The sequence below is a fragment of the Apis mellifera genome, linkage group LG14 (assembly GCF_003254395.2).
Source record: "Apis mellifera strain DH4 linkage group LG14, Amel_HAv3.1, whole genome shotgun sequence".
Classification (NCBI taxonomy): Eukaryota; Metazoa; Arthropoda; class Insecta; order Hymenoptera; family Apidae; genus Apis; species Apis mellifera.
In genome coordinates this window covers 5105287-5130000 of record NC_037651.1, presented here as the reverse complement: position 1 = coordinate 5130000, position 24714 = coordinate 5105287, and the positions used below count along the sequence as shown (strand labels likewise).

The following is a 24714-nucleotide window of genomic DNA, read 5'->3' as shown; positions in this document are numbered from 1 at the left end:
GGAGTTGTTTGTTTTTTCTCTCTCTCTCTCTCTCTCTCTCTCTCTCTTTCTTTTCTAATACGCCTGCTAAATTATTATTCTCGCATGTAATTATATATATATATAGAGACATTCCATACTGATTTCTTCTTGTTCAGTATTGTTTCTCTCTCTCTCTCTCTCTCTCTATTTCTTCTATTTTCTTTTTTTATCTTTTTATCTTTTTCACCTCCAAGACGAGAATACGGGAGAGAAAATCGCGGAAGTGAAACACTCGGTTCTTCTGATTTCCGTGGACCGAAAATATCCATAGGAAAGAAGCGATGATCTCGCAACGAAGTTTTCACGTCCCACGCAACAACAACCAGCTGTGTGTCGTTCCTTCCACGCATTTCTATTTCCCACGCGTATGTATCGCGCGTGTTATGTAAACTTTTTTTTTTCTTCTTCTTATTTCTCTCATTCTCGCTCCCCGCGTTTATTATCGGTTTATACACCTCTCCTTCTTTCGCACCTCGAGCGGAACGTAGATTTTTTTTCTTTTCTTTTTTCTTTTTTTTTTTCTTTTTTTTCAGACAGAAAAACTTTTCAAACGACTTGCGAAACGACTGCGTACTCGTACGAACGAACGATTGAAAAGATTGGATATAAATCGTGAGAAATTCTTTCTCATCCCTCGATAGAAAAGAAAATATATATATATATATATATATATATTATATACGTTCGTCAAGTGAAGAATTTTAAAAGATCGATGAACAAACGAAAGAAAAAAAAGAGAAATATTCTCTATAAATTGGAAAATCTTCGGTCATTACTCGACTGGAAGGATGATTTTTTTTCTTTCTTTCTTTCTTTTTTTTTTTTTTAAATCAACGAATATGGAAGTTACAAAATCTTCTCTTTCTCTCTCCTTTCGATAGAATCTGGATCAGAATTGCGGAGAACGATCCAATTCTTCTCCAAAATTGCGTGCGATTGGAACATGCGGCGGAATATTCGTTCAACGAGCGAACGAACGATGCGAGAACTTGGCGGAAGTTGACCTGAGCCCCCCCACCCCCTCCCCAAAGATAGATATGCGTAATAATAAAATCTATGAAAGGAAAAAAATTCTGCGGAGAGGAAAAAAAAAAAAAGAAAAAGATCCTTCGAAGAGAGGGATTCTCGAACGCCTGTTGTCCTCTGTTGTCGATCTCGCTTTCATCTCGGATCTTCTTCGGCCACGATTCACGAGAAAGAAAAAAAAGAAAAAAAAGAAAAAGAAAGAAAAATATATATATATAATTTCGCAAATGAAACAAAAGAAAACCTGGCTCCTCCATCCGTGTTCTCACGTATTCATTTCTCGAGGGGTTGAAAGGAACGGCGCGAGATATTCTCTCGCTGAGAGACGAAACACACACCCATTTTCGAGCAATTCGATCTTTGCAACTCTGCATTCGTTGGATAAATTGAATTGGGAATGTTTAATGGAAATCTTTTTTTTTTTTTTTTTTTTTTTTTTTCGAATCGTATTGTCAAACGTTTATGCCAAATGTTAATTTTTACGTTAGCCCAGATATGTCTATCATTCTTCCAAAAAAAAAAAAAAAAAGATGATTTTAAGACAATTTTATTTTTTGATTTCTTTACACTTCTTATGTATGAATATTCCTTTGAAGAAGGAATGACAATTTGTTTAAAAAAAAAGAAGAAAAGTAATTAAGTAGTATTAAAAATTCATATTTTTAAGTTTAATTATTTTAAGAGAGGGGGAAGAGAAGTCGAAGATCTTTTTTTTTTTTCCAGTTGAGTGATAAACATATTTTAATTGTGAAAGGCAATTATATATATTCGGAGAATTTTCGAAGGCAAAAATATTTTTTATCCGCCTCGGTGGACCTCGAGGAATGAAGGAAATCGATGCAATAACATCTCGTTGTCTCGTTTTTTCAAAGGAATCTCGTGACAAATCGCAAATTGATAATCTTTCAAAAAAAGGGGAACGAAACATGGTGATCTCTGGTGATCGATCGATGTCGAGGGTCACGATATCTCAGGTTTCAGAAAAAAAAGAAAAAAGAAAAAAAGAAAAACAAAAAAAAAAAGAGAAAAAAAAAAAAAGAAACGTTCAAAATCCGGTGATTGAGATCCGATCACCTTAACAAACAAACTGCCATTTAATGTTACTAATTAAGCGATCGTAATGAACGGAGATGATGCGTGTATAAATATCCGAATAAATATCGGGTATCGAAAGCGTGTAAACTTACAGACATTGCCTATAGATATATATATATTATATATATTATCTGCGTACAGAAGATATTTGGATTTCGATAGAGAGAAGTCTGAAAATGTTTCGTGCAGCGAAACATTTGAAAAAAAAAAAAAAGAAAAAATTTCTATAAGTAATAAACGTAAGTCGTACGTAACTGCCTGTATAAAAAAAAAAGATATTATATTTTCCGTTTTCTACACAGAAGGCAAGAAAAAGATAATTTAATCTTTTGTCCCTCGTCCTCGAGGTCTAAGAAAAATATATATATATATATATATATAAATTATTTTTTCTTTCTTTATTGATTAAACGAATCGGAGAAAATTAATCAATGTACACATACGATTGTATCTTTGTATCTTTTGGAATTACATATGTTGTAAATTAAAGAAAAAAAAAAGTGAAAAATATGTGCCACTATTTCTATAAAGGATTATCAAGTCTCAATACATACATATACACATATACACACACACATATACACTTGTCAACCAATCCTAAATAATCGAAGTATCAAACTATCTCACGCGCACGCGTTTTCAATAAACGTCGTTTCAATTTCGTATTCTTAAAGAATAATTTCCAAAACCTTGCCATCTTTGATAATCTTTGATATCTGTATACAATGTCTATAACTTTGTACACGCTTTTTAAATTTCATTTTTTCGCGGATCGAGAAACGAGAATCGAAGAAGAAGAAGAAGAAAAAGAGAGAGAAAAAAAGAAAAGAAAAGAAAAGGAAAGGAGAGCACATTGATCTCCAACGATCGTTCATTACATTCGCGATCACTACCAATTTTTGGCAATCTCTTTTCCAGAGAAAAAGAAGGAGATTACTGTTTTTCCGTCGAGAGAAGGGCCGCGCGAGATACATTTTTCGAATTTCAACCCCCCTTTCGCCACCAAAATCCCTCCCTCCCTCCCTCCCTCCCCCCGACACCTCGTTCGCCCGAAACAATTTCGACTACTTTGTATAGAGCGTTTCTGCGACCGATCACAACACAATTTTTTTGTTTCCTTTTAAAATTAGAGTAACGTGTAATTCTTGGATTAATTGTAAAGTAACGTGATGTCATTACGAAGTACGAGGTTAAATAAATTATTTGAAAACGTTTCTTCAGTTGGTCAACTTTTTCGTACCACTTACGAGAAACCGTCGGCCATCACCGATTCGTTTCATCGCAGTTGAGAATCGTCTCCGTTTCACGAAGAAATGCAAATTTCTTTCTTCTCAACGAGTATTATCCCCTACTAGTTTTGTGAAAATAATTAATGAAGAGGAAGAGATAAATTTAGATTTAGAAAATGCAAATTAATCGAATTTCGTTTTGGTATTAATTTAAATAACTCCGTAATCGAGCAGCATCTTTGCGTGAAATTTATCTCGAAGAAGCGGTTAATTAGCTCGATAAACTTGCGTGCACGCGAAAATGAACAAAAGCTGTCGCGTGGCAAAAAGGGGGATCGATCGACTTCGATTTTCCGGTTCAATTGCGAAGGAAAAAAACATCGACTTCTCCCCTTATCCTTTATATAAAATAATAATAATAATAAAAAAAAAAAAAAAAAGTCCACCGTGTTTTCTCACCGTTACTATGTTTACCCCTATGTTGTAAAGGTGAGAGATAAAAAAGAAAAAATAATCTTTCCTCTTTATTTAACACAAACCGTACGATACTTTTCATTTCCTATTTTTCACGGTTCGTTCTCCAAACAAGGTTAGTTATTAAATCCTCCATATGGAATAAATATGGTAATAATTGCAAAGGAAAATTTTCAAAGTATTTTTTTTGTATAAAACAATCAATAATAATATCACACAGTTTAAACGCGAAGCTTCGTTTATCGCGTTAATGGCGGTAATAATAACTATTTATTCAATTTTCTTCTATCATTAATTATAAAAGATAATAAAGCACGGACTCGTTAACAAATACATAAAACTCTTTTAAACGAGTTACTTTCAAATTTTTACTCTCAAGTATATATATATAGAATCTTTTTTAGAAAAAAGAATAATAATTTATCAAGATAGAAATCATCTATGCATGGATAAAAATCGAATTCGAGGAAAGCACGATTAAACGATATCTAACAAATTCTCTTTGAAAGAAGGAATTTCAAGGGTTTTTATTAGATTCTGGCGTTAATGGGTACGTAATACACGATACACCGGTGTAATTACACGTCCATTAACCGCAACGAACGGTGCGCAAACAAACGGGTAATTGATTCGAAATTAATCGGACCTAAAAGGAGCAATTAAGTTTCTTGCCTCGGTGAGAACCGGGGTGGATGATCACCGAGGAGATTGCAAGCCGATGGGTTACAATTGGGAATTTATACGCGGGATAATTGTATACGTAATTGATTAGAAAAGAAACGCGATCGTTATTTCGATGGAAAATATACGCGTACATATATATATTGTATATATATATTGAGAGAGAGAGAGAGGTGTCGTTAATTGGCTCCCATGACGATATCGCTCGGTGTCAATGACGATCGTTATACGCGACGGTATGGTGATAATGATCGCGTTGACGACCACGATGATACTTGGCCCCTCGGGTATCGACGCAGACTAGACGCGCTAAATAATCAGTCGATTCCTACTTGAAAATTCATTACGTGCGATTGTTAGTCGGAATAGCTTATGGATCGTTAAGTGAAAATAATTGATGGGCCTCGGTTAACCCGCTGTGATCGAATCAAAATTTTGTTTGATTATCGGGCAGCAGGGATAATTCTAATAAATTTAAATCTGGCGAGGGGGGTAATTAATCTGGCGCGATGATGCATCGGCAAAGGTACGTAGAATAATAGAATTTTAGATAAATAAATTAAAATTATCGTCGAACAGTTTTATCCTGTGGATATTAATATAGAATTATCCTTAAGTTTTTAAACTTTCATTCAACCATTAATTTAATTGGGAATCGTTGTCTTATATCGTTCTATCATTTTTTCAAGAAATTTTCACGGATGAAAAAGTTTATTTACGCGACGAAATCTATTTATTTATCAATGTACGAATAATTATCTTAATGAAATAAACGATCGATGAAATTCGAACGAAACACGAACGCATAAATTGTTAATTATCACGTAACTTTAATAATTTTAAATAAATATCGGTCGTAAATTATAATGACAACGCTTAATATTTTTAATTACACGAAGGATAGAATAAAAACACTCGATTTACAGAGCTGAAAGAGCATGCTAGTTGGGCACGGTGAAAGTGAAACGTTCTCCAATCTCTATTCGACTTTCTCCGAGTCTCCGAGCATTCGTTTCTCGCCTCCACGATGAGAATCCATTCATAAACTTTTTGTATACGCATTAATGTGAAAAACCACGCAAATATCAAACGGATAAATAATATTCTTATTTTTTTTTTTACAGAATGTATTCAATATCGAATAAAATATGATATATATGATATATTCATTTGGGATGAAGTTTGCAACTAATGAATTAATTAAACGCCAATCTGAAACGATGGAATAGAAAGAAAATTTAAATACTTATGAGGTAAGGAAGTTCTTATTTTCGTGTGGTATGCGTTATTATTTTTGTCACGACGGCCATCTCGAAGCGTTCCTTTTCGATGCTTCTAAAATTAAGGACAGAAGCAACCTTGCCTCATGGTTCGTTGCCAGGAACACTGTAACTTGGAGCCACTGAATTTTCTTTCGGATCCTGATGATCGAACGAAATATCTCTTTCGATCAATGAAACGAATTGAATATAATCGAAGACAAGGTATATATTTTGAAGTAATATCGTTGAGAAGAATTACTTCGTCTCAATTATTTATTTAGTAATCCAGATTATCATACAACGAAGATGAATAAAGTAAGGCATGTAATGAAATTGATAAGAAAATACAAGTACGAGAAAAATAGAAATAAGAATTTACATGCATCTGAAGAAATTAATTTTCATATTTTTTTCTATACTTCACTCAATTTACCATATCATCTCTGATTCTCACAGTTAAATATTTCTTGTCTCACTTGTTTCAAAAAAAGAAAAATTCCAATCATAGATAAAGAAAACCTTAAGAATCTTACTTTTCGAGTAAAAAAAATAAGAAAAAACCTAAATTCACAAATTAGAATATAACTTTAATCGATAATACAAGCTGCATTATTCTTATATCTTCCAATTCAAAAATCCCTCGATTCACTTATTCAAAAACTGTGAGGGCCATCATCCTCAATCTCTTACGTATCCCTTTTGTACACGGAAGCCTCGCTGTACAGGAAACGCACAACGCTCATCGATGCAGCCGTGTCGCAAGACGCTCCGATTCTTCATGCATCAAACCAGAATGAAACCGGAGGAAAGGAGCACGGGGTCATCACCGTCGTTCCAGTGACCCAGTAAGTTCTGGCACGACCTTCGAGGCGATGTATTCACCCATTTAAACCATCCTCTCTCTCTCAACAGTCTCTCTCTCTCACTTTCACTCTCTTTCGAGCATCGCAAGCTTTCCACACAATCTCGTATAACTCTGCGCACACACACACACACGCACGCACGAATATGTACAGAGCGGCTTGTACATACGGTTGATGAGAGAGAGAGAGAGAGAGCGCAAAGAGTTACCCGGTGCGCGGTATAGGGCATCGCGATGAAGGAGACCGAGAGTATACGGGAAAGGGAATTCCGAACCACTAGTTATAGAATAGAGAAGGAGAAAAGAGAGAGAGAGGAAGAAAGAGATAAGTGCATACTGGGTGTTTCACAAGTTAATAGGAATGTTATTTTGTGTGGAAGAGTAAGTGGGAAGAGAGGAATGGAGTTTTTTAAAAACAATAAATGTGATGATAATAAATTTGACTAGAGGATTATTTCGAAGAATAAGGGAAGAAAGAAAAAAGGAATAGAAATTTTTCTTATTCCAGTCTCTCCTTCGAAAATTTAAAAATTCATAAACATAATATATATATATATATATACACATCCACTCATTCCTATTTAATCAACCAAACACGTTCCATCTTATTGAAAAAGTTTTCCAAATCCCAATTTTTATTTACTTTTACTTTTTTAGAAGAAAAATTTCTTTACCATAATCTTCAAAATCACCTCGAAAAGTTCAATTCACGTTTGTTTCTCCCCATCTCCCCATCCACGTATTAAAAATCACAGAATCGGAGAGACACCCTGTGTACACGGACGCGAAGCCGAAGAGAGACACGGGGAAAAGCGTGGCGGCTAGACAGAGGCGAGAATGTGAACCGTATTACATACCGTTGGGTGGACGGAGTACGTGGACGAGAGGGAAGAGAGAAAGGTGGAAGGAGAAAGAAAACCGTGTGCGCGAGAGAGAGCGAGGCGGCCCCGCGAAGGGGGTGGAAGGGGCGGGACAGGAGGCAACAAAGCACTGACAGGTCGTGTGATACCCCGTTACGTCACAGACGGAACAACTGGTTGCCTCATGGGGAGTTTGAGGAGCTCTCTCGCGTGGCCGGAGCTCCGAGGTCGAAACCGGGAGGAGAGACGATACCCCGGGATGGGGGTATTCCCGGGTCCGCGGGGGGAGGGGGGAGAGCCAGGGGTATCCCTCCGCGGCCGTCAGGAGGGAGGATGATATATACAAAACACAAGGTCACGAGTACGGCTATAGGTATCTCTCTGTAAACACGGCCGGTGACGTAGCAAGCACGTGCTACGACGACGTTACCATGGCGGGGGCGATTTGAGGGACACCCTTCTCCGCCACCCCCTCTGCGCCACCCTGCGCTCTCCTCTCTCTCTCTTCCTTCTACTTTCGATTCCCTCCTACCAGCCGGAACGGAGAGGTAGATAGGATATCGTCTCCTCTTTCTCATTGGCACACATTCCCTCTCCTCTCCTCCTCCTCCTCCTCCTCCTATCCGCGCTCCATCTTCTCTTCATCTCTTCCGCGTCTACGAATCGACGTATCTCGCCGCGTAATCGCGTTTCTGTCATCCATCCACCATCATTTCCTCGGCCTTGTTTATAGTTTAGCCTGTAGGCAGGAGATGGGAAAGTGATAAAACGATGATGATACGGGAAAGTGTGTGCGCGTATATGGAAAACGATTAAACGATCCGATACGTTGGATACGTAAGCGTTTGTTGTAGTTGGAATTGTCCCTGAAACACCGTATCTCGATCTTTTTTGCATTCAATGCGTTCATATCTTGTATCTTTTTAAGGAGTATCTTAATTAGTGAACGTATTGTAATCGTACCGATTAAAATTAATCGATTAAAATTGGAGGAACAGGGAAAGGAAAAATTAGTCAGAGATTTTGATGATTAAAAGAGAAGGATGTAAAATTAATTAATGCTGTTATAATATATATATGTGTTACATTGGGATCGAAGATCCTTCATTTTGCAGACTGGTTGGATGCAGCTGTAAAGTTCAGCTTAATAACACCTTGAATAATACAATACTAGTCCAATACTGATGATATCACGATACGCTTATTATTATTAATTATGGCATATCATTTCGTTAGACATCTTTACGTATGATGACAGAAACTCTCCAGATTTTAGGATACTCCTTTACAGAGGTATATTCTTTTATTCAAGTAAGATCGATTTAAATTATTTCGATAATTTATCTGAAACAATACTATTGACTTCTATCGTAACATTGCAAGATGACAATTTATTAATTCCACGAGAAAATGATCCTGAAAAGTGGAAAGAGAAAATTCTTTGGAAAACACGTTTCGAAAAGGAAAGAAAGGCCCTTCTTCCTTCTACCGCCAAGAGATTCTACTCTCTGAATTTTTCAAACTACGTCCTAACGTATTCCATTGAGACAGAGGAAAGCATGCAGGACTCGTTTTCCCCGAGGGTCAGGCCTGTCCCTTTGTCGCTCCCTTTTCAATGCCCGCCTCGGCTCGGCGGCGGCGACGGCAGCAGCTGCCTCTCTCACGAAGAGAGACGTTTTTCAAAGTCCCCTTCCGTGCTAACGATCACCAGGGTCTCTTCCTATCCCCGATGCGAAACGCGGCAAGGGTCGAAAATCCCGCTGGGAGATTATTTTTCCCTCGCCACCCTCCTACCTTCTCGTCTCTCCCCTCTCTCTCTCTCTCTCTATCTCCACCAACAAGGACCCGAACGAATATTACAGGTCTGAAATACGTCTCCTAGACGGCGAGGAGAGAAACCAGCCGATTTTATAAACCCGCCATTTCGTCGCGATCTTTTCGTCCTTGAAACGATCGAGAGTTTCGCAGGATTATGTTAAGTGGGTATTGAATTTGTCGTTGCTAGGGATGGATCTTCTTTCGAATGATTGGATTGCAAATTTTAATCTTTTTAATCTTTGGAGAGTCGTTTCTATATTTTTTAATAGGAGAGTTGAAGAAGGATGTAATTTAAAATTTTACATCTTTGGGATTATATTTGTTTATTGTATTTATTATTATAGCTTCTAATGTTTTTATTATTAATTTTTAGAACGAATGGAATAAATTCGTTTCTTTTTTTAATGCGTTCAATGATAAAATTCAATCATGTCGATGTTGGGCTGTCAAAATTCAAAGCTTGGACGATGTTCCGCATGCATCAACGAGATACGCGTTGTTAGGGTCAGTTCGTGAAACTAGTTCAAGTCTGTAGCGTTTCCTTCGAAATCGATCAGCTGGTCTCCACCGACAATCGCAGTAATCGCTAACTGAGAAAGTTTACTATAAATAAATGCCTATTCTTTCTCAACAAATTCAATCATCACTCGTTATAATAAAGTTTTTTCCTTGCAATTTACGCTCTTCACACTTTTTCAAATCTTTTTCCCCTTTCGTGTTGAATTATTTAAGAGAAAAAGGAGAAGAACTTTTTGAAATTTTCCACGATTAACGCAGTTTCGAATTTCGAATTAAAATTTAAATTTTACTCAAGTCGTTTTAATAATCTAATAACAATAAAATTGTTCGATATTAATCTCGAGTATCTTGGACAATTTCATCGGCATAATGCTAATAAAATTCGGTAATTTCTACGTCTCTCTATTAACGAGACGATATAACGGCACTGCAATTTGCATCGAGTATTAAGCTTTTTAATTTATAGATTCAATGATTGATGCACTTGGAGATAAGAATTCAACAACCGATGACATTCCAAAGACACGAATCTCGATATCAATCGAAAGAAGGTTCGAACAGCAGGAAGCACAAAGACCAGGAAACGGAGTGACGATGAATTATAGAGGCGCGGAAAACGGGGCACGTCGCTTCTCCGCCACGGATCGATATTTACTCCACCAACTTGCCAATGTGTACCAAGAATCGATAACGCCATGCATTATCGATGCGTCTTCCGGTAGAACTCCTGATCGTATCCTATTTGCCAAAAAAGTGGAAGAATATCTATTCTTCAGAAACGAAGAAAATATCGTGATAAATTTATATGGATATTTCCTTGACCAATCATGTTTTGGAATCATTTTATGGATAATGAATGAAACTTAATATTATTCGTAGTATTTTTCGAATCGTTGTTTTTAATTTGAAAATTAAAATAAAAATTTATGTTTGATTTTCTAGTTTGTGTTAATTTAAAAAATTAAATATACTTATACATTTTTAATTATTGCAAAAATAAGATATTTAAAAATCTAGTATTATTCTAGTATTATCTAGTAAATTAAGTATTATAATTGTACTTAATTATCTGGTTACATCCTTTGAAAGAATCATTAGCCGTGCAATAGAAGAGTTAAAAGATGCAACAAGTATAATTTCGAAAAGATTTGTCCAAGTTATTTTTTTTTTTTTAATTGTGGAGGAACAAATTGTCCGATCGAAAAGATTAAACCTAATCGATCGCATATCGATGCTTCTTTTTCCTCTTCGAATTTCCATTCGCTGGCTTTTTCTTTGATGTTTCACAATGTTAACGGCGATAATTAGCGAGTGACATTGACGATTATTAGCCAGACTATGCGGGATGTTTCTCTTTTCACCGGTTCGTTCAGTGACCCTTTGTCACGATCGATATTTGGGGTAGATAGGCGAGGTAAATTATAAACGGTGGATTCTTCTTCGCGCTACCACCTGCACACAGCTGTGTGTACAAGCTGTGGATCAATAATTCTATCTAATTTATTTTTCCGGTTGCGTCGCGGCGCGAATTTCCCGATGAGAATATCAAAACACAATTTTTACAATAATAATAATAATTTCAAATAATTTCGATCGTTTCACGTCGTAAAAAAAACGTTTAAAACAAAAGTTCACGTTTCGTTGAAAAGAAAAAGGAAAAATTAAAATGTTTGTATATCGCCGCGATTATTATTTACGCTGATTTATATTCTTTATAATTAATAAATTCGTATTGATTCGTACTATTGTTCATCGTAGTAATTGGTAACGGATTGCACAATACACTCTTTCCTATCTTGTCGTTCCTATTGTTCCATTAGACGCGAGGGTTGCGTCTAATCGTTTCACGTATTATCCCGATTATTCAACATTCCCGCAATCGATTCCGTAACAAGTATTGCGTAAGATGAATCGTAACAGTCAACGCCGATAAGAAAAAAAAAAATTTATATCAGTATATTATACGATATGTAAAGTCAATTGATGCGAATGATGTAATAGTTGCGACTGATTTATCCGAAACATGATGAAGCGAAGGAAAGAATGCCAAGGAAAGAATACAGTTATAACTCGTCAAAGCGAGAAATGAGAAAACCAAAGCGAGACGAGAACAAGCAGAATAGCACGTGTACGACTGCATTTCACGTGACACATACACAGATATCCGTACACGTTACGTGTAACACGTATATCTGTACACACATGTATGTGTATCAAGATGGATACATAGAAATGCGTGTACTTATGTGTACATATATATATATATATATGTATATATACACGTATATATATTTATATATGTATATACACCATTGACCGGGATATCGTCTGTCTCAGGATGAATGAACCATTACGTCACGCACTTGTACTCTCCGATTCCCCTCCGTCTCTCTTTCCCTCTGTGTGCTTCACCTCATCCGTCGATTCTGTCTCCGTCACTCTTTTTCTCCTCTCATGCTCGCATTACATTATGTGCAAGCATACCTTCCTCCTTCCTTCCATCGATTAGCGGCGGAATTCCAGTGAGGGGAGAAAGAGAGAGAGAGAGAGAGAGATGATAAAGAGCTATAGTTTCGATGGAGGTTAACGTATTCGCGGTGGCTCAGACACCCAGTAGACGTGTCTGCCGCTGTAAAACACGAGGAGGAACGAAGGACGCGGGGATGAGAATCAGATCGCTTTCGTTGTACTACTGATACACTTTTGCGCTGCTATCTTCGAGAGAAGGAGCGTCCATCCTCTAAATGTCTCTTTCCGTTGGATAACGTTCTGACGTTCGCTCTTGTAACTTTATTTTTATAATTTTATAAAATGATTTTTCAAACTTCCTATCTTTTAAACTGAAATAAATACATATTCTTTTTTTGTTCATATTCAGCAAAAATGTATGTATGTGTCAAAAAGATAATACATACTCAACAATGATGGGAAAAAGTTTTAGATACAATTAAAAAGATTAGTTATAATTTAATAAATTCTTTTTTTTTTTTTGCTGATAGTATCATAGCAAAGTGTCCATTATATGAATAATAAAAAGTAACAAATAGTAATTATTACAGTTATTGATTTATGTCTAGAAGAGAACGATTTATTGGTAGGTAATTTTTTTATTTTAACAAATTTTCAATATTCAAATATTGAAATATTTAGCCTTCCAAGATGGGCTCACGTGGTTCTCGTCCAGTTTCTTTTAAATTGGGATATAATTTTGCTTTAAGACCATCGCTATTTACTCTTCCGTGAAAATCAGGTTTCTTCTCCTTAGGTGCACTTCGTTGCAACCAAATGTCCAATAAACTTTTAGGAGCATAAATACCACCTTTGTGAAGTTGTTTACCGAGAGATACCGATGTACTTGGCGGTGGAGACATCGGTGAATCAGTTGTTGCTCTTATTACACTAGCTCGAGCAGTTCCATCTTCTTTTCCAAATCTATGTTAAACGATAAAAAAAACATAGTTTTTTAGTTAATATTAATAATGTCATGCTAAAGAACTAATGTCATGCATTAAGAAATTATTCCTACCCATCTAATTCACGTAATGCTTGGTCCAATTCAACTTTATCTTTATCGTCTTTACTTCGTACTTCAAGAAGACAAGTTAAAACTTCAGAATGTGCAGCAGAATTATTTGCATGATGTTTTAAAAACGTTTCTAATTCTCCCCATAATAATCTGTAATGTTCTTCTCTTCGTACTCCACCTTTTCCACCGCGACCACCCCCTATACTTGGCAATGGTAATGCTTCATGTTTTGCTTCCAATTGCAACAAACTAAAGATCACTTGTTTGCATTGTAAAACTTCATCTGCAGTAAGCTCTTCCTTTACCATCAAATCTGGTAATGGATCTATTAACTAAATTATATAAATATATCATTAAATATATATTAAATATCATAATTAGACAAAAATTTATCAGCTAAAATTTGAAATATATACCTGTTTTAGATTAAACATTAGTGTACTAGAAATAGTAATTGGCCAATATTTTGTATGTCGTTCTAATCTAAATCTCATCTTTTCTGCTGGCCCTTCGCTATTACAATTTGTACTTCTTTTTAAAGGCATCAGGACATTATTCCGCATTAGTCTTCCAAAATCCTATTATAATCGCCAATTATAAAAAAATATTATAAAAAAATATTAAATTTCAAAAAAAAAATTTAAAATATAGATATTTACAGTTATCCTATAATCAGTGACGCGGCCACCACAACCTTCGCTAATAGAAGGTGGATCCTCTAATACGCTCCTAGCAGTAGATAATGTATGTATAAAAATTTCTCCACCGTGTGCAGCAAGTAAGTGAGAAATAGTTTTTCCTCCACTTTTTCTTGCCATTTCAAGCATAACAGATCTACCATTTAGTAAAAAGTTAATCAAACAAGATGAAGGTCTACTATTTACATCAACAGGTGTGATTCGATGCATAGCTGTGCAATTTTGCATTTCAGCTGCACTACATCCTCGTGGTGTACACCATTTTAGAGTAACAGTTTCATATTCTGATCCTTCTTCAAATCTTCTAAATGTCTTAATTAGAGCCGAATCTTGAGGATTTCCTACGAAACATTTATATAATTGTATTTATATATCATATTGGATAATTTATATTTTAAAGTTAATTATAAAAAAAACCTTTTAAAATTGTAGAATGTGCAGCTGAAGAATGAAATATTTCAACATCGTAATTTGCAGAAGAACTAGCATTTTGTTCTTCTTTCATTGGTATACCAGTTACTGTTGTACTAGCCAGATCATAATGAGATAAAATTAAGTGAGACAATTTTGAATGTAAAGCAGGTGCCTTAATTGAATGTACTTCTACTGTTAATAATGGTGAAACCTGAAATCACATTTTTTATAAAAATATATTTTTCATAAAATTATATATATAGAATTTATATAGAACAAAATACCTCTCTTGGTCCCTGGCTAGTAACTTGTGATTCAATATTATTAGGAAAAATATTCAATATAACTAAATGACAATAATCTACAGGTATTAAACTGAAAATCAAAAAAGTAGACATGTTATAAAATTAATGTACTTAATGTTATATAGAATATAAATTTAAATACTAACTGATCTGAAGCTAAAGCATTTTTATTTTCTTGAGTTAATTCATTTAAAAATATATTTTCCAAATTTTTCATATTACTATTATCTAGAGCACTAGTAATACATATTACTCGACCTCTGTTAACAAGCTTACTAGCATTTTCATTTAACGATGTTCTCTTTTCATGTTGAATTTCTGAACATTCATTAAGTGTTTCAATAGCTACTCTTAAACCATGTATTACTGAATAATCATCTCCAGGTTTTGGAGTCTTTGTTGGTACTCCTAAAATGGCTGTGCCATTCATTATCTGAAATCATAAAAATTTTGATTAGAAATATTATTTTTTAATATTATATATGGATAATCTAATATAATTAACATGATTTAAATTTTGTTGCGATGGACTCCATGAGTTTAATACATATGCTGCACGATCAGTTACAACAAATCTTATCTGTAAAAGATAAAATAATTTGAAAAATTATTTTATTTAAAATGATATAAAAATCTTAATTAATAATAATAATTTAAAATAATGTACCAATTTTCCAGTTGGAAAGAGATCCCATACTATTCGACAATATTCTAATGAAGCTTCTACACTGGTGGTCCATAAAGATTTGCAAACAGGTGCTAAAGGAATTAAGTTTTGACTGCGACTCTTTAAAAAATCAAATTCTAGAGGAGCTTCAGTAGATATACCAAAATATGGCGTATGATCCAAAACAAAAATAGTTTTATGATTTGCCGGATACATTCTTTTACACCATTTTAGAAAATTATTTTTTTCATATATAATATATTATAGTTTGTTAATTATATATTTGTAGAAAGGAAGATAATGATTCGGAAATATCCCATGTTATAGGTTAGGGTACAAAATTCTAAAGATGTTTTTATTATTATAAAAATATTGTATAACAATTATATATAATAATCAATATATATAAAATTATGATATTATATTAAAATATTATATTTTTTGTATTCTATTTAATTTAAAAAATTATTATTTTATTTTTTGTATTATATAAATATGATATAATAATTTTTGAATAATATAAATTAATTGTATATTTTTATAATCAAATATTATATAAGTTAGAAAAACGAAAAAAATATACTTCAACAAATTTTAATAATGATTTCATAAATTTTATTTGTAAAATTTGCATCTCATTTTATTAATATTTAAATTTCCCGGTGAAACTTAATTTATTTTCAATATAATCTTAAATTGTATATTTTTTAAAAAATTGAATTTGATTTACATTTTTAAGCATAATTTTTTTAAAACAATCAATTTTGTTTGTAATTATATATATATATATATATTTTGTAATATTTTTCCCTCGTAATGGAACTGAATTAAAGCAGCATGGAGTTTAGAAGCTTCCTTCTTTTCCGGTTGGAAGTCTCCTAGTGGCATTAATAACGTGAGTTTATTGATATATTTTTCTTTATTTATAACATATTTTATTTCATACAATATAAAAACTATTAATTAATAAACAATAATTATATAAGAATTCAATTTTATATAACAATTTATGTAATAATACTAAATAGTTACATTAAATTCATGTAATAGTTTCGTTCTAACACGTGGCATTCTTTTAATAATAGCAATTTTTAATAATTGCAATATTTTTTTGACACAAAACTTTTATTTTGTTAAGATTTATAATGCTTAAATATTATATTGATTCAATATATTAAATATTATTCATTTCGTGTTTTGAAATAAAATAGTTATCTTTTCAGGTTATTAATTACATTTATTTTTTGAAATTATTCATTTATGATAATATTTATAAAAAAAAATATCAAAATAACATGTGAATAAATGAATAAAGCAAGTAATAATTGAAATCATGAAGTTGAAAATAATTATTTGTCAATATTTGTATTTTATTCGTAGGTTATTCGTAAGTCAATCTCAACGTTAAGATGTCAGGAGGTTTAGATGTATTATCTCTCAAAGAGGATGATGTTACAAAAATGTTGGCTGCCTATACTCATTTAGGTGCAGAAAATGTTAATTTTCAAATGGAACAATATGTATACAAAAAAAAAAGTGATGGTAAATTTTATTTGATACGATAAGTTATGTTTTATTGTTAGTTAATATGATTAATATGATTTATTATTTTCTGCTATTATTCTTGCAAATGCAGGTGTCAGTATTATTAACTTGCGTCATACATGGGAGAAATTATTATTGGCAGCACGTGCCATTGTTGCAATTGAACATCCCAGTGAAGTTTTTGTCATTAGTTGCCGACAAACTGGACAAAGAGCTGTTTTGAAATTTGCACAACATACTGGAGCTACACCTATTGCAGGACGTTTTACTCCTGGTGCATTTACTAATCAAATTCAGGTTGGTATATATTTAATAATATTTATACATAAATTAATTATTTTTATATATATTTATATATAGATTAATTCTTCATAATTTATATTTATTAGCTTATTTTGATTTAATCTTTTTTTTTTTCTTATTTAAAAATTTCATATTCATATGATCAAATTATTCTATATTAATTTTAATTAATTATTTTAGTCAGCTTTTCGTGAACCACGACTTCTGATTGTTACTGATCCATCTACTGATCATCAACCAATTACTGAGGCCAGTTATGTAAATATTCCAGTAATTGCTTTTTGTAATACTGACTCACCTCTTCGTTTTGTTGACATTGCAATTCCCTGTAACACAAAAAGTCTTCACTGTGTTGGTTTAATGTGGTGGCTATTGGCAAGAGAAGTACTAAGATTAAGAGGCTCTATTGCTCGTGAAACTAAATGGGATGTTGTTGTGGATTTATTCTTCTATAGGGATCCAGAGGAGGTAATATACTACTATTATTAAGTTATTCAGTTAAGTTACTTTCTTACTTGCAATTTCAATATGAAAAAAACTTTTTTTTTCATTTCATTTCATTTATAATTTATAAATGATGAAAAAGTAACATCCAGAAATATATTTGTTGACCTTATTTATATGGCTTAATCTTTACTGAATATATTTTTACAATTTAATTATATTTTAATTTAATTTATAATATCAATAAATAAAGTTCTAAAACATTGTTTTAAGGCTGAGAAAGAAGAACAAGCAGCTAAGGAAATAGCACCAGCTAAAGATTTTGCTGGAGCAGTTGAAGTTGCAGCTGCTGCTGAACCTGGCTGGGTCAATGAAGTTGATACAGCAGGAGCAGTTGCTCCTGAGAATTGGGCTGACGATGTAGCAACACCAACTGCTGCTACTATTCCTACAGCAGGTGCTGCACAAGCATTCCAAACCAGTGGAGACTGGGCTGCTCAGGTGAATATTTTTTAATTATAAGTTTAATAGATAAATTTAATTGTAAATTTAAAGTTTGATATTAAATCAAGTTATTATTTATCTTCTTTTCATTTTAGACTTCAGAAGAATGGTCTGCTACAACACAATCTGCAGCAGGACAAAGTTGGGGAGGTGCCACAACAGAAAAATGGTAATTTCATTCTCTTTGATGATTTCATGCATTTTGTATGATCAATTTAATAAAGTGATTAAAAATCTAAAAATAGATTTATATATATCATAATCTTATTACTCTATCTTAAAAAGATATTTAGATTAATATTAAATATAAGTTTACATATAGTACATATTCATTATATCAAAAATAAAATAAAATAAATTACAATATTATAATTAATGAGAAAAAGACGAAGATAAAATAACAATTAGAAAAATCAATCTCTCTTTAAAATATTACAAATGAAATAAATATAAATAAGAAAAATAAATAGAAAAAGAAAAAATAATATAAGAATTGATTATTATTGCTATCTTTTGAGTAGAAGATATCTTTTAAAAGTATTTAAGAAATGATACTGATCTTTAATTTTTTCTTACCTTATCCTATCCATTGAAAAAATGTATTTGTCACTCAAGAGATGGCACTAACAATCAATTCTTATACTATATCTATTCTTTTTCTGTTTTTTTCTCTCTTTATCTTTGTTTCATTTGCAGTGCTCCGAAGATGGTGTTACTTTAATAATTTTTACCTATTTCTGTTCTGTCCTTATATACTGTCCTTTATATTTATAAATTTCATTCACTTAAAGATGATATCTACTTCTAATTTCTTTTTTTTTAAATTCTGATTTACGTTTTATGATATTTCAAGAATCCAAAAAAAATTTCGTATGTCATTTCTTTTCTAATATTCTTATATTTTCTTTATATTCTCCTATTATAAATTTTTTAATTCAAAAATTTTGATTTTATGTTATCAGAAAATGAATAAAATAATATAACCCGAAAAGCAATGATATGATTTCTAGTAAAAATTTTTTACGAAATATAATATATTTATAATTAGTTATATACGTTATATATACATAATTGAATTTAGAAACGAATTTTCAAATTCTTAATGGATATTACATGTGAATTTTAATATATATTCATGTCCAGTACGCGGACATGAATTTTAATATATGTTTATGTACCAACACGTGAATTTTAATATATGTTCAAAATTATTTTAAAAGAAATAAAATAATAAAAAATATTTTCGAAAGCAGTGAAATATTGTAAAGATAAAATGATAATAATGGTTTTTGGACAATGATAAATTCTATTCGCATATAAACGAAAAAACAAAACCAAAGAAATGCACATTTTTTAAATATATTTTACAAAACATTCTATTCGTACAGCATATAAAACAATACTCTGTATTTATTTTATATTCACACATTAGCTCTATACGACTGTACCACCATATTTTTTCGTTATATATAGAATATAACTTTATACAATATTCGGCGTAATTTTCAAATATCAGTACTATGAAAGTGCAGTATCCTTTCGACGTATAGTTCCATGCTTTCCGTTTGTTGAAAATGCTGGTGCAGTCCTATCAAATTTTTCCGAATTAATCGCACGTTCTCGATCGATTGTCAATTCCGTTGCATCTGAGTTCATATTTTTATTAAAAAAATTTCCAGAGGAATATTCTTGTTGATTATTCAAATTAGCACTTGATTTATCATGATCGATGTGCGTATTTTTTACTTCCGGCTTCATTTCAGTCAATGTAACTCTTGCAGGTTTTGATGAACTTTTCAGATGCACCATATGATTCGTTGAATCTGTATTTCTTTTATGACCAATATGATTATGATGATTTGAAAAAACAGAATCCGTTTTGCCTAAAAACTGGCTATTTTCCATATTATTGAGACCACTTGTGCCACTAGTACTTCCAATACTATTACTGTTGGAAATATCTCCCATGTTAAAGTTTCTTTCTTTGGGACCACTTTGCCAAAAAGAATCGTCAAACACTTCTGTATCACGTTGTTCTGGAGATAATCTACTGATACGAGCCTTAACAATAGCCAAATGTCTATGTACATAATCCTGATGAGGTGCTAGAGCTGCTGCACGTTCCAGACATTGTGCAGCTAAGCCCAATTTACCACGTTCAACCATTACAACACATAAATTATGAAGACCTTGAATATTTGTTGGATCCAACTGCAGAATTCTACGGTAACACTGTAATCATCATTTAAAAATTTTTATATTAGTATTGAAATATTTAAAAATATTTATTATTTGTAATGATAAACTTACATTTTCAGCAGCATCCAAATCTTTTATATTATTTATGTAAATATCACCTAAAAGGATTAATCCTTTAACATGGTCCGGATGAAATCTAACCAATTGATTTAAAAATGGAGCAGCTTCAAGAGGACGTTGTTCATCTGCTAATAAAAGAGCCAAATTAAATAAAGCAGAACGAAAATCTTCTTTGAGTGCAACAGCATTGCGAAACCATCTTTCTGCACTTCCGCTATCATGGTCATCCATAGCTAACATTCCAAGATTAAAATGAACTCTTTCATTATTGGAATCCTAAAAGTAAATATCATTAAAATGATAAAAATCATTAAAAGGAATATTTTGAAATATTATTTTTACATTTATATATGAAAAAATATGAAAGAAAATACTTTTCGTAAGAGTTTTAGAAGTCTTTCTCTGGCTACTTTTCGTAGTTCGGCGCGTCCTAATTCTTGAAGTAAGATCGCTGAATTTAGTAACGCTTGTTCATGTTCGGGATCAAATTCAAGAGCTTTGTCAAGATATGCTAGGGCTTGAGATGCTTTTCCTTGTTCAAGAAATACAACTCCAAGCTTTAAAAATAAAATTATTATAATAATTAAAATTAACATAATATAATCTTTTTAATAAATATTAATATTTAATAATTTTATTTTTTATATTTACGTTATAATAAATATCTGGATTGTTGCTATCGTAAAAAAGAGCTCGTTCATAAACTTCCTGGGCTTCTTTGGTACGATTAAGTTTAATTAAAACATCGCCTCGGTTAATATACGCTTGCGTATAATCTGCGCGCATACTAATGGCTTGCCTATAAAGCAGATCAGCTTCTTCTAACCTAGTTGCATTCTTCGCTATTAGGTTTGCTAAATTTACAAAAACATTCAAGTGATTTGGAGCTATTCGCGCTTGATAAGACTCTCCAGGTTTTGCTTTTGGTAATAAAGATTTTGCCTAAAACAATTTTATGAATTGAATTTTATAAATATTATTATTAAATAATTATATTATTATTATATTATTAAATAATTTTATAATTATATTATTTTAATTATGCATTTACTTTTAGGTATGCATCTTCAGCTTCTTTGAACATCTTCAGATGATTATAAGTTCTACCCACATTAATATGTGCACCAATATCATCGCCTTGAACTTGCACAGCCATATTGAAGAAATTCAATGCTTCCTTGAATTTTCCTTGACTTTCCAAAGCATGCCCAACATTGTTAAATAATTTGGCATTGCGATCGTTTACTTTTAATCCTGACATAAATATGGAATATTCATCTAACCAATCGTAATTTCTCATAAAGGTTTTTGTTGTATGTGCAGCCAAAAGAGTTATTAATAAAAATAGTGTTAATTTCTTAAATCTATAAATATGAAAAGTATAAATTAAGAATATAGTTCAAAAAAATTTTGAATATTTATAAAAAAAATTTGAATATAATTTACTTTTTATCGCATAAAATGCTCCATCCATATCCAATAAGCATACAAAATCCCATAGATGGAGCATACAATACTCTTTCAGCAATGACAAATCCTACTGGGAAGAAAAGATTTGAGGCAGGTAAAAATGGAAGTACCATCATAGCCAAACTCTGTACAAAAAAATTCCATAATCAATTTTTTTAAAATTATACCTTATTTTAAGAAAAAAATATAAAATTAATTTAATACTAACCATTATAAGAATAATGGAAGTTTGTCTATTAGGTGTTAAAATGGCTGTTATCAGTAATCCTAATATGGTTGTATGAGTTGCTATAGTAGCAAGATTGCGAGGATCCGAAAAACTTTCTATCAACGGTATCGTTCCCATAGTCCAATCACAGCATAAATCGCTTGGAAGAAATAGTAGTCTTAAATTAACTGCTGCGAGGTAATTATAGGTAAGCTGTCTTATTGGCGTTGGGGCCACTGACGCGGGATTGTCAAATCTGAAATATTAAAAAGAATTATTAATTTTTATTATATAAGAACTTTATATTTACAAAAAAACAAGATTCTTTGATTTCAATTTTTAATTAAACGCATATAATTATTTACAGATACCTGGTAAATACAGGTAACTTTGAGCCCATTACATGTAGTCGAAGAATAAGTAAACTAAATGTAACAAGCGTAAGGACCGTCAATCGTTTTGTACCTTCACTGGACCAAGTAAGTGATATTTTTTTTCCACCAAAAGCTGCCTTTAATGTTAGGAAAATATCCACTGCTCTTATCTAAACAAATAATAAAATATATAAATTTAAAAAAAAATTTTTAAATTATAATATTTATATATTAATTTACCTTTTGTACAACAAAAATTTCATAAAATACACAAACTGCAGTAGCTGTTATTCCTTGTTCTTTACATAACATAGCAGTGAAAACAAAAAACATAGATAATATCAAAGATTTCCATCCTAAAAATAAATGTAATATATATTTTAATAAATAATATTAATAATTTATAATAATAAATATTAAAAAAATAAAAAGAATTACCTGTAGATCTTCTACTTCTACAGCATTTAGTATATGTGATTAAAGCCGCTAAGTAAAATAAGGAGGACAATGTTTCTGCTCTTCCGACCACTCCTGTAACCTTAATACACGATTATCCACTGACAATGCATCTAAACACGAACTAGGAACTACGACGCGATCGATCGCTCGACGTCGACCATTTGAATCTGGATACATTGATACATTGTCGCCGAAGAGGAGAACAAGGACTAGAAATAATTATCAAATAATATTCTCGTATAATTTCAAGGTAACGTCGATCGATTCGATCGATATGGAAAGCAGTCTAAACAACTTACTGCTTCTGTATGTATAGGATGAACCGCAAACAGAAGAGAAGACACAAAAGTTGCAGAATCAGATAGAAACATCAAACAAGTCCTGCAATATCAATTAATACATACTTTATTTTTATTTTGAACTATTTTATTGTATAAAAACAATTTCAATAATATTTTTAAATATTAAATATGATACTTATATAAAATATAAATATTTCTAAATTCTAAATATTTATTTAATATTATATATTATGTTTATTTAATGAATATGTTGTATATGAATATAAATGTTTGAATAATTTTTTTTCAAAGTTTTCTCTCCATATGTATTACTTAATATTTTATATTTTATATTTTATATTATATATTATATTAAAACATAATATATAGTTAAAAAAAAATCTATCTTTTTAAAAAAAGAAAAAACACACCTGAAATATAATAAGCATACTCCAATATGTAGAATAACATTAAGTAGGTGATATCCCATAGGATCCAATTGATGAATTAAGTAATTCCATCGAAATGTGAGAACACACAAAGGCCTATATGATTTGTGCGATTGCTCCTATTTAAAAATAAATATAATTGTTTTAATACTCACAAAATTAAATTAAAAACTCACAAGTTATTATTATAAATAATAAAGCATTTTAGTTTGAAATAGTTTTATATATTCTTTTTCAAAAAAAATAAATAAAAATTTACTAAAAATTTCATAAATTAATTTTTTCTATAAATTATATTATTAAAATATATTATATTTATAAAATAATTTAATTTTAGGATTAGAAATATTTAATAAAATTGAATAATATATCAATCTTCATTGAAATGATTGATAAATAATAAAAAAAAAATTTCTGATCAAAAATATTGATTTTTTAGAAAAAAATAAAAAAAATTTAAAGAATTTAAAGATAAATAAGATTTACTTATTTAAAATTAAATTGAATCGAACCAAATCGAAAGGGAAGGAAAAGGAAGAGAAGAGTTGAACGGATCAATACACAAGAAGGTAGACAAGAGTGAAAGGGAAGGGGAAATCGAAAGCGCCCATTACATTACATATCGTATTACCTTGTGCATAGGAGTACCCCAGAAATCATTGTAAAAAACATTTTTTAAAGGTGTATGAGGCCTGAGATCACGATTATCCTTTATCGCTGAAATATCATCAAAAACGAAGCCGCAATTAAGGCTATTTAAATAAACAGCGAATGCGCTTATGGCGACAATCGCCGCGAGTGCTCCCCGCGCAGGCACTCCCATCACAAATAAGACATTGATCGGCCGTTTTTTTCTCGTGATTTTCAATTTAGAAATTCTACTGAACAAGCTTTTATGCTT

General features: G+C 31.7%; 4 protein-coding genes across 4 annotated transcripts in view; 2 read left to right on the top strand and 2 right to left on the bottom strand.

Annotated features, from left to right (window-relative positions):
- Positions 1-1228, top strand: part of LOC410487 — a 20954-nt gene extending 19726 nt beyond the window's left edge. The window contains exon 4 of the mRNA XM_393966.5: positions 1-1228. This exon is cut by the window's left edge and continues 4381 nt beyond it. The gene's annotated coding sequence lies outside the window, so the exon portion shown is untranslated.
- Positions 1229-12913: 11685 nt separating this feature from the next.
- LOC408448 (integrator complex subunit 13) lies at positions 12914-15809 on the bottom strand. Its single transcript, XM_391996.6, has 9 exons — positions 15458-15809; positions 15296-15370; positions 14937-15223; positions 14770-14860; positions 14489-14696; positions 14033-14412; positions 13790-13951; positions 13374-13705; positions 12914-13279 (listed from the first exon to the last, which is right to left on the bottom strand). The coding sequence occupies exons 1-9, from the start codon at positions 15671-15673 to the stop codon at positions 12994-12996; spliced, it is 2037 nt and encodes a 678-aa protein (XP_391996.4). The 5' UTR covers positions 15674-15809; the 3' UTR covers positions 12914-12993.
- A 424-nt stretch (positions 15810-16233) lies between these two features.
- Positions 16234-18499, top strand: LOC410486 (40S ribosomal protein SA). Its single transcript, XM_016916314.2, has 6 exons — positions 16234-16352; positions 16838-16999; positions 17094-17299; positions 17486-17773; positions 18023-18250; positions 18349-18499. Exons 2-6 carry the CDS (start codon positions 16867-16869, stop codon positions 18424-18426), a joined length of 933 nt encoding a protein of 310 aa, XP_016771803.1. The 5' UTR covers positions 16234-16352; positions 16838-16866; the 3' UTR covers positions 18427-18499.
- A 1095-nt stretch (positions 18500-19594) lies between these two features.
- Positions 19595-24636, bottom strand: LOC410485 (transmembrane and TPR repeat-containing protein CG4050). The gene is made up of 13 exons (XM_393964.6): positions 24445-24636; positions 23796-23932; positions 23383-23464; positions 23063-23162; positions 22865-22980; positions 22622-22794; positions 22251-22506; positions 22019-22167; positions 21624-21936; positions 21224-21514; positions 20947-21129; positions 20564-20848; positions 19595-20485 (listed from the first exon to the last, which is right to left on the bottom strand). Exons 1-13 carry the CDS (start codon positions 24634-24636, stop codon positions 19772-19774), a joined length of 2991 nt encoding a protein of 996 aa, XP_393964.2. The 3' UTR covers positions 19595-19771.
- Positions 24637-24714: the final 78 nt, after the last annotated feature.